The sequence below is a fragment of the Glycine max genome, chromosome 6, assembly GCF_000004515.6.
Source record: "Glycine max cultivar Williams 82 chromosome 6, Glycine_max_v4.0, whole genome shotgun sequence".
Lineage (NCBI taxonomy): Eukaryota > Viridiplantae > Streptophyta > Magnoliopsida > Fabales > Fabaceae > Glycine > Glycine max.
The window spans coordinates 9959477-9969683 of record NC_038242.2 but is presented as its reverse complement, the minus strand read 5'-3'; the positions used below and the strand labels follow the sequence as shown (position 1 = coordinate 9969683).

General features: G+C 33.6%; 2 protein-coding genes across 3 annotated transcripts; one reads left to right on the top strand and one right to left on the bottom strand.

Annotated features, from left to right (window-relative positions):
- Positions 1-2320: 2320 nt before the first annotated feature.
- On the top strand, positions 2321-6174 carry LOC100802445 (protein trichome berefringence-like 7). The gene is made up of 3 exons (XM_003526626.5): positions 2321-3808; positions 5288-5446; positions 5708-6174. Exons 1-3 carry the CDS (start codon positions 2826-2828, stop codon positions 5997-5999), a joined length of 1434 nt encoding a protein of 477 aa, XP_003526674.1. The 5' UTR covers positions 2321-2825; the 3' UTR covers positions 6000-6174.
- Positions 6175-7007: 833 nt separating this feature from the next.
- Positions 7008-10207, bottom strand: LOC100801918 (alcohol dehydrogenase 1). 2 transcript variants are annotated; one of them, XM_003526625.5, is made up of 10 exons: positions 9933-10207; positions 9285-9421; positions 9011-9057; positions 8518-8843; positions 8343-8425; positions 8177-8252; positions 8007-8068; positions 7794-7889; positions 7540-7701; positions 7008-7340 (listed from the first exon to the last, which is right to left on the bottom strand). In XM_003526625.5, exons 1-10 carry the CDS (start codon positions 9970-9972, stop codon positions 7224-7226), a joined length of 1146 nt encoding a protein of 381 aa, XP_003526673.1. In that variant the 5' UTR covers positions 9973-10207; the 3' UTR covers positions 7008-7223. The 2 variants fall into 2 exon arrangements, with proteins under 2 accessions (XP_003526673.1, XP_040872352.1); XM_041016418.1 differs by having other exon boundaries at positions 8007-8252; positions 9933-10167.

Genomic DNA, 10207 nt, shown 5'->3' with positions numbered 1-10207 from the left:
AACATATTTTTTAAATAATTTAATTTATTAAAATTTAAGGAATGAAATATAATTTTTTTATGTATTTTAGAGACTAGTTCATTTTACATGAATAATTACTTGCATTTAATGAAAGTTGCGACCTGTTGCAAGTAGTTCAAGTCTTACTACTTACATCATATTTTTTAAAATTTAATTTAGAAAAGTAATTACTTTTAAAATTATATCAAATTGTAAAAAAAAATATTTCTAAATAAGTTAATACAATCCTTCACTTGGGAAGTGTTTGTTCCCAAATTCTTAAAATGATAAATAGAACTAAATTTCATCGAGTACCCTTGCATGCTAATTAAAAAAAATGTATTGGATGATAAATATAAATTTTAAAGTTATTCTTCCAAATATCTTTCATTTGTGGTAGAAGAATTGAATGATTTTTGTCTTTCAAGTAGTGTAACCACAAGGATTGGATATGCTTTATTAATTTCTCACTATTAAAGAAACATTTTTTTATGACACAATGTTAAAGATGATTGTCGAAAAATCATCGTCAATTGTCAAAGTTAACATTTCAAAAACATAAAATCATCGTAATTTTGAAATATTTAAATATGATCTCGCGAAAATTATCTTTAAATTGATGGTCTTAAATATGTTCCTATTAATTCATTGGTGATGGTGGATGGTCATTATGTTAAAAAATTTAACCTTGGAACTTAAAAAAGGATTGAAAATTTTCAAATAGTGAATCTTACCATTTTATATATGATAGTAAAAAAAAATCATGTATGGATGAAAAGTCTAGCTAAGAACATTATATATGCCTTCATTCATGCATTTGAATTTGATGCTAGCTTGATTACTTTATTTAATTGTATATTGGTTTGAATGACTTTGGTAAGTATTATAAATTTTTAGATAAATCAATAATAATTGATATAAATAATAATGAATTGTGTCTTTTAATCAAGTAGTCCAAACTTCAAATTCTTATTGATCATTAAATATGAAATAAATTCTGTTAAAAAATTGTATCAATATTGTGTGCATTCACCCTACTCGACAAAGATTTATCTTCCCTTTCGTCAACTTTATACTAATATTATGATTAAAAAAAAACTCTTACATTATCATGCTTGTATACTTGCAATAAAACAACTTTTGAATTAGATTTTATGTCTAGCCAGATATAATTAGTTGCACGTTTGAAAGACTGATTGGTGATTGTGATTGGTGCGTGAATATGCATGGGAGAGGCTTGAAGAGAGAATGTTTTTCCTCCACGGTTCCTCATAGATCCAAAATCTGGCTTAGAAGTGATGTTTCTGTTCAGACGCACCAACCTGGTGCTACGTCGCTTTCTCATTAACCCTTCTTAGTTGTGTTGGCTGAAACGTTGGACTATGTCTTATGAAGTTGTGCTCATCGATCTCATAGTTGGTGGACACATTCAATTAATTGTCATGTAAAAGCTATTACACATTGCTTTGGTAAGCCTTGAGCCTCACACTAGCACTCACCCAATATAGTTTTATTAATAGCTTTTATAATTTTTTTCCCGAAAATAAAATCCAAGATTACTATCACTATGTATACCGAAAATAGGCGTTCAAACATTACATCATTTAGTTGGAGCAAACATTTTCAAACCTAATATCACTGTTAATTATTTGAATCAGCTCTTTATAGTATAGGGACTAATTAATTTTTAAGAAACTTCCCTACGTTTAAAATTTCCGTATAATAAATAAGTATAACAAATTAGGAATGAATCGTGACCAAATAGAACAACAGGCGACCAAACTTAATTTATTAATTAGTCATTTCGGTTGTTGGGTGCATATTATCCATTGCTATCTTAGTCAAACCGAATCATCTCACTAAAGACGCGAAAATTGTCAACAAGTATGACAATATTCGTAAAAAATAATTGAGTTGGACGCAAGCCAGCTTATTTTTGTTTTTAAAAATTACTTATGGATCCAAGGGAATTTATTCAACAAAGCGATACATAATAAATAAATAAACCCAATAAAATTTTATACATAAAAAAGTTGAATATGGATTCTCACGTTGAACAAAAATCTCCCTTATAGAGAGAGTTGTCATTATTTAACTTTATTTATTTATAATTTTGGGCCAGGGTTTTGGGCCAACCCTTCTGATCAACTAAGCTGTTAAAGCATTTATTTACCGAAATAAATAAGAAAGCTAGTGGGTTAAAAAAAAACGTAAGAAGTCAGAGGTTGTTTCAGTAACTAACTTGCTCGTTTCCTCATAAAGCACCGACAGATTTTAGCATGCAATTATCTTTGATTCTCCGTGTATTTAAGACCTTTTTCTTAACGTAGCCAAACCAACCAAGGTATTCCATAATCATTTAGCTATTAAGAGAATATGTTTTTAATGACCAAATTGTCCTCAACCTCAAATATACTTCCTCCTCTTCATGCTGCAAACACAACCAACTTCTTCAACCACAACCACAACCACTTTGTGCATTAAAACCCCCACCCCTCTCAGTTCCACACAATTTATCTTATCTTTGTTTTCCTTTTTTTTTTTTGTTTCCCCTCTCATCACTCTGCAATTCTCTGTCTCCAAACATGCCATTTTCTAGTCTTGGATTTGAGTTATTATAATTATAAATGTTCTGTTTTTTATTTTGTGTTAAGTAAGCTGGTTTCCCAAATTTAGACATTGAAAGTGGCATATGTTTTCATTTTTTTATAAATAAAAGTAGCATTTTTTTTTCTCTCATTTCCTTCTTAGAGAACTTGTGCTTACAACGTAAATGACTAAATGTAGAGCCTGATTTGTGATTGTTTCATTCCTGAGTACTTACAATGGAAATATGGAATAGTTGGTGGGTTTTGCAAATTATGCAGTTGCTGGGTTTGTTTAGTTTTTGGATCTCATTTGCAAAGTTTAGGACTTTATTCTCAAGAGCTTTTGGTTATGGTCACAAAGTTGTGAAGGGTGATTGCAATGCTTGGATCTTTGTTTCCTTCAATGGTTTGGTCACAGTTAGTTCTTTCATATTCTTCCTCTTGGTCCTTTCTTGGGCTTATTTATATGCAATTCCCAGTTCTCAATCATTGATTCGGAGTCATGAGATTCCCAACAACAGTTCTGACTCATTTGTTCAGAGTCATGAGATTCCCAACAACAGTTCTGACTCATTTGTTCAGAGTCATGAGATTCCCAACAACAGTTCTGACACACTTGTTCAGAGTTATGGTGTGATTCTAAAACCCAATGTTTCAATGGACACATGCAATGTGTTTGAAGGAAGTTGGGTGAGGGATGATAGCTACCCTTTGTATGATGCTTCTCACTGCCCTTTTGCTGAAAGGGGTTTTAATTGCCTTGCTAATGGGAGAAAAGATAGAGGTTACACAAAATGGAGGTGGAAACCTAAGAACTGTGAGATTCCAAGGTTTGATGTCCGTGGAATACTCGAACGACTTCGTGGGAAAAGGGTGGTTTTCGTCGGCGATTCTTTGAGTAGGACGCAATGGGAGTCCATGATATGTTTGCTAATGACAGGAGTTGAGGATAAGAAGAGTGTCTATGAAATCAAAGGCAACAAGATCACAAAACAGATAAGGTTTTTAGGTGTGAGGTTTAGTACTTTTGATGTTAGAATCGATTTTTATCGATCAGTGTTCCTGGTGAGGCCTGGTTCTGTGCCTAGACATGCTCCCCAAAGGGTGAAGACTGCACTGAGATTGGACAAGATTGATGATATTAGCCACGAGTGGATTGATTCTGATGTTCTTATATTCAATTCAGGTCACTGGTGGACACGGACTAAGCTTTTTGACATGTGAGTGGCTTCATTTTCGTATTAGTGATATGATTTGCATCTTTATGTAGATAGTAGATATACATTTTAATGCCATCATCTTGCTTTCTATTTCTTTATAAATTCAATATTGGATTTACTCCTCAACATGTTTTATGATAATACTTTTGGACTTAATTTTCATCTTTGCATCACTAGAAAGCATGCTTTACTGGCCTTTTACAAATCACACCTTCACCATTGATAAGAATCTCAACTTTTGGACTTAAGTTTCTTCCTCGGATCAGGTGCAGTTGTATTTTTAACTGCACCTACTACAGTCATAATCCAAGGGCTGAAAAAATTTCAACATATTTATTTTAATATTTTAACATAAAACCAATAAATAAATAAATAAAGGTAAGGATACTCTGCAATTTTTAATCCAGAAGATAGATGTCTCAGAATTTCATTATCCTGGGTGTTCAAAAGATATTCAACAAACAATAGCTTTTCAAATGATAACCTCATCCTTAAGGTAAATTTGACCACTTGCTGCAGAAAACTATTACCTTTCTGAATATTTGTCACGACTCATGAGTATTACTGGGAAGCCTTTACAATTTTTCTCATTTTGTATGTTTCTAGAATACTTCTGGTCGTTTGAAAATTTTTAAATAATGGTATTACTTGTATAAACCAGTTTCTCTAAAGAGAAGCAAAGAATCAGGTTTGGTAAGGTAAGATACCAAATAATGTTTTTGACACAAGTTTATTGAGAGGTTGCGATGATTTTGGTCTTCATCTACTCTCTGACGAGGCTTAAAAAATTAGGCTTATTTCAAACGGTCTGATGGTCTCTGATGAACAGCTGTATACAAAAAACAGGGTTATGACTTAAATTATAGAGCTTGTTCCACAAATTAGAAGATTGTTGTTTTTGGACTTTCTTTTACTCCTTTGGGATAGGCTAAAGATGGAGCTGGATTGGTGAATTCTGCCTGAGATTTTCTTATGTGCAGGGTCATGATCCATGTTAACAGAACTAAAGAAAGGGAATCATGTAAAACATCACGGTGGAATAATGATCCGATAGTAAACATCTTTGAATGTGCTTTATCTTACACTCATTTTGTTTGAATCATCGATGACATATATGACCCTAAATGGATTTTGCTGATAGTTGATAGTTTCTCAATTTGCATATGGTTTAAGCCACTACCATCCTCAATGTGATTTAGTTTTGCAAAAATAGTTTATACATTGGATTTTGCCCCATCATCCAATTGTTATGTATAGTAAGTATGTTGACTTTTATAATAATAATTATCTTAAAAGCCATACTATGATTTCTAATTGGTTAACAGTGTAATTTTTTTTTTACAGTAACAAAGCGTAGAAATTAAACTTTTACTGACTTTGTGACCCTCTACAATTTGATTGTTTGATGCATGACTAGGACTAAATTTTTCAGTGAAGATTATATATCAACCATTTGGTACTAACGTGATCTTCAGACAGGGGCTGGTATTTTCAGGTTGGTAACTCACTGAAGTTTGGAATGCCAATTAACTCTGGTTTCAACACAGCTTTACTCACCTGGGCATCTTGGGTCGAGAATACAATTAATACAAACAGGACAAGAATATTCTTCCGCACCTTTGAATCATCTCATTGGAGGTGGGTTGTGCACCATATTTGTTTATTTATTTGTTTAACAAGTTTGGAAAACAGCTAAATTCTAAATATGAACCAAAAATAATTATACCTCTGATTCTGATTATAAAAAATAAGTGATCGTGTATTTTACAGTATCACTTGTTTCTTATAAGGACCAGAGGTAGTACTATTTAGTTCACTATTCCTTTAGTGACATGAGAGCCATCAAACTTTATGGTACTTATGAAGTGTTAATCAATAAGATGGTTGTGTTTGTGGCAGTGGACAGAACCACAATTCTTGCAAAGTGACTCAAAGGCCTTGGAAGAGAACTAACGGCAAGGATAGAAACCCAATTTCAAATATGATCAACAAAGTTGTCAAAAACATGAGTGCTCCAGTAACAGTTCTGCATGTTACACCAATGACTGCATATAGAAGTGATGGACACGTGGGCACTTGGAGTGACAAGCCATCTGTGCCTGATTGTAGCCATTGGTGCTTAGCCGGTGTTCCTGATATGTGGAACGAAATTCTCCTCTCATATTTGCTACCTAAAGAAGGAGCATATTAGCATGAGAGGTACCAACATGTTAGTCCTTGTATCATCTAAGCCACATATATAGCTTGGTACTCAATTGTACTCAGCATCAACCATGTTAGCCTTTAACGACACGGTAGGGCCAAATGTACATTTGGAAATGAATAATGTTTATAAAGAGTGATGTCAAATAATTGGCATTTGCAAAGAATTGATACCAGGACTAAAGTGTTTATGTGTCACTTACCCCCTGCGATGTGGAATGGCTTTTGCTTAACGTGGATGTGTCTTTGGTTGGTCATGCTATTGTAGAATTGAATTTGAATCAATATAAAATTGATTTTAAGTAACATTAATTTTGTTTGAATAATAGTTATTAAAAAATTAATTTTGAGGGCATAATTAATAAAGAATTTTAATGTTCATATATATTTTATATAGCCATTTGTATGGTAATTTATTATATATATATATATATATATATATTAACGATTTAAAATTAAATAACTACCTTTGCAATATTTTTATATAATGAAAATAAAATTAAAATATTTACATTATATATAACTTTTGTACAGCATAAAATGTACAACATAAAACTCACAACATATTTCCATAGCATATACTCTTTTGTTTTGAATTATATTTAACATAATTTAAGGTATTGTGACAAATATAAGGGGTTATAAAGCATGAATTCAGCCAAGAATTAGCCGAGCTGAACATAGAATTGTATGTGCTGTCATACCCAGTAAATTCAAGGGGTATGAGTGGAATAAATGCATAGACTAATGTTAGAGTATATGTAAAAGCTATTCGAAACAACTTCAACTTGACTTGAGTCTGAACCACTCAAATCAAGTTTGCAACAAATTACCAAACATAATGATAAATGAAAAATCAAGTTTGATAAATCCAATAAAGTTCAAGCCATTTGAACGTGACTTTTTTTTTTTACCAAAACCCCACACCATTGGACATGCGTTGAACAATTGTGGTACTACATATCTGTCACTTAAATTACCATAAGAACAACAAATCGACAAAAAAACGACATTTTATTTATCATGCATTAGACAATAACAGCAGCAAAGGCCCTATCATTCTCTACACTCAAACTCACAAGTTTTCACAAATTCAATAATCCTAAAGGGATATATATCATATATGAAATTTATTTTCTTCTTTTCACAACCAGAAAGAGAACTCAGTCCCCCAACAGGGACCATGTCATGTCATCATTGGTCTGATATAGATTTACTCCCCCATTCGAATGATGCATCTGATGGACTCCCCTTTCAGCATGTAATCAAAAGCCTTGTTAATCTCTGAGAATGGAACTGTGTGAGTGATGAATTTCTCCAGTTCCAATTCCTGCACACAAGACCACATTACCAATTAAGATATCAATATCAATATGAACAAGAGTTATAAGGGAGTGAGATGAGGTCGTGAGTTCAAATCTCACTACTAACAATTAACATTTAACATTTGGCGATAAAAAAAAAAAACATCAATATATATGAATGAATGTCCTTATAGAGTGCACAATTCAATCAATATTGAAGCTTACCCCATTCATGTACTTCTCCACAACAGAAGGAAGATCAGTGCGGGGTTTGTAGTTTCCGTAGAAGGTACCCTTTAGAGTTCTCTCGTTCAAGAAATTCACTGGATGAGTTTTGAATGCATCATCTTTGTTTGGCACTCCAACAAGTACAGCAACACCCCAACCCTGAGAAGAACAAATCAAGGCTCAGCCTTTGAAGGCTTTATATAATAAACTTTTTAGCATCAAATTGAGCAAGGGAGTTATGATTTACGTACATCGTGGACGCATTCGAATGCCGAGATCATGGCTTGGATGCTGCCAGTACATTCAACAGCACGATCCACACCCCCATTCGTCATTGCAGCAATCACCTGGATAGCAACATTCACATCTCAATCAGAATCAGAAAATAAAAATCAATATTGCAAAAACACAGCTTTAAGAGAATAGAAATATAATAGACTTTACTAAATTGTCCATGAACTAACCTCTTGTACAGGCTTGTCATGGTCTTTTGGGTTCACAAATTCATTGACCCCAAACTTCTTAGCTGCCAAGAAGAACAAAAATAATGAAATATCATCAATAAATGAATAGTCATTTAATTTATGCTGAGCTGAATCTTCAAGCACTTGTTGGAAGAAGAAAAAAACACTACCTTCTTCAAATCTGCTAGAAACTAAATCAACCCCAATAATTCTTGATGCACCAGAAATCCTTGCCCCTTCAGCAGCCTAGAATTTGGATAAAAAATTAGTCTTTTATCATTTGCATAATAAGTACAATGCTCACACACACAACTCAAAGGCACAAGGTTAACATACAGCAAGGCCAACAGCTCCAAGTCCAAAAATGGCAACAGAAGAACCAGGTTTTGGTTTTGCAACATTGATAGTAGCCCCAAGACCTACAATCACGAATGAAAAATGTGAGTTTGATGTTTTTACCAACATTATTATTATTATTGTAAGACTATGTCGAGGTCAGGATCTTCCAAACCTGTGCAAATTCCACAACTGAGAACACAAATTTTGTCAAGTGGGGCAGCAGGGTTGACTTTGGCAACACATCCGGCATGAACAACAGTGTATTCACTGAATGTGGAGGTACCAACAAAATGGTAAATAGGTTGTCCCTTAATAGAAAATCTTGTTTGGCTGTCATGGATCATGACACCCCTATCAGTGTTGATCCTGAGAAGATCACACATGTTGCTCTCCTCTGACTTGCAATGAGGGCATTCTCCACACTCCCCGGTAAACACTGGGAGGGCATGGTCCCCTGGTTTGAGATGAGTCACACCCTCACCTACGCTCTCCACAATCCTGAATAACAACATCAACACAACATTAATATTGATAACATAGAATGTTTGACCCTATTATGTCAGAAACCAAATAGACTTAACAGAAAATGAATTATTAGTCCAAATTATGAAGCAAGGATTTATGATGTGTGATTGCTGAGGAAAAGAGTTAGAAGAGAAACATACCCTCCAGCTTCATGACCAAATATACGAGGAAACAATGGAGTTTGGCCCTGAAACATAATTAAACATCAGAAGAATTTTTTTACATTTCAGACAAATAAACTTGTGTAAGAAACTAAACACCCCCCATTTTATTATGTAATCAAGAAATTAATTTGTTAAATTTCATGGTACTTATCACTTGATCTATTTCCTAGCATGTTCTTTAGATCAAATTAACTATGATTTGTTGTGGATAATAAAGGAAATTTGAAGTAAGGTAAATGTGTTTTTTTACCTTGGCTTCCCAGAAGTAAACATCAGTGTGGCAAAGAGAGGTGTAGAGGATCTTCAAACGCACTTCACCAGCTTGTGGTGGTGCCACCTCTACTTCTTCAATCACAAGTGGCTTCCCTGCCTCCCATGAAACCGCAGCTAGTACAATATTCATTTCAATCAACACATTATTATCACTGATCATGATGTGGCGTCTATCGAGGCATAACAAAATTTTAAAACCAAATTTACACTTTTTACTAACAAAAAAAACGATACTCTGTCTGGTAAACAAACATGTATATCATTAAGCACTTTAAAACAATATGATTAGAATGGAGGGCAATTAACATTTTTTAATAATAAGAAAAATAACGACCCAAGTTAGATACAGAGAAAAGGAAAAGGATCGTTATATTTTCTAAATTACAGAAATAAAAATAAATACAAGTTTATGTACCCCACAAAAAAAGTGTCAAGACTAAGATTGGTTCACTCTTAAAATTCGAGTGACCATACATAACAGAAACGAACTTAAAAAAGCAAATACTTTTCCTAGAAAAAAAAACTTCAGCAGGGGATGCTAATATGCTATGGCATGTGTAGCATCAAAACTGAAAAGAGATGAAAATAAGATGAGACTGAGAAGAAGGGTGGATGAGTCAGTCACCTTTGCATTTGATGACTTGACCAACTGTGCTCGACGACATGATGAAGTAATAGTTAGTGAGAACAAACGAGATTGATGAGTGAGTTGATAAATGGTATTGAATTGTGTGGTGGAAGGACAGAGTGAAGATTTTATTTATAGTGATTAGTGAGAAAGCAAAGAAGGTGAGAGAGAGAGAAAGAGAGACCACCGAAAGATTCTGCAAACAAATGACAATACCACTTTGGTTTAGTAGTTTCCAAGCGGCGCCATGGTTTCGTTCGGTACACAATACA

Coding starts and splice junctions, on each gene's coding strand:
- LOC100802445 (XM_003526626.5), top strand. CDS start 2,826: ATGGAAATATGGAATAGTTGGTGGGTTTTGCAAATTATGCAGTTGCTG. Junction 3,809..5,287: donor CGGACTAAGCTTTTTGACAT/GTGAGTGGCTTC, acceptor ATCTTCAGACAG/GGGCTGGTATTTTCAGGTTG. Junction 5,447..5,707: donor TTTGAATCATCTCATTGGAG/GTGGGTTGTGCA, acceptor TGTTTGTGGCAG/TGGACAGAACCACAATTCTT.
- LOC100801918 (XM_041016418.1), bottom strand. CDS start 9,972: ATGTCGTCGAGCACAGTTGGTCAAGTCATCAAATGCAAAG. Junction 8,844..9,010: donor TTTGGTCATGAAGCTGGAGG/GTATGTTTCTCT, acceptor GTTGTTATTCAG/GATTGTGGAGAGCGTAGGTG. Junction 8,426..8,517: donor CAGTTGTGGAATTTGCACAG/GTTTGGAAGATC, acceptor TCGTGATTGTAG/GTCTTGGGGCTACTATCAAT.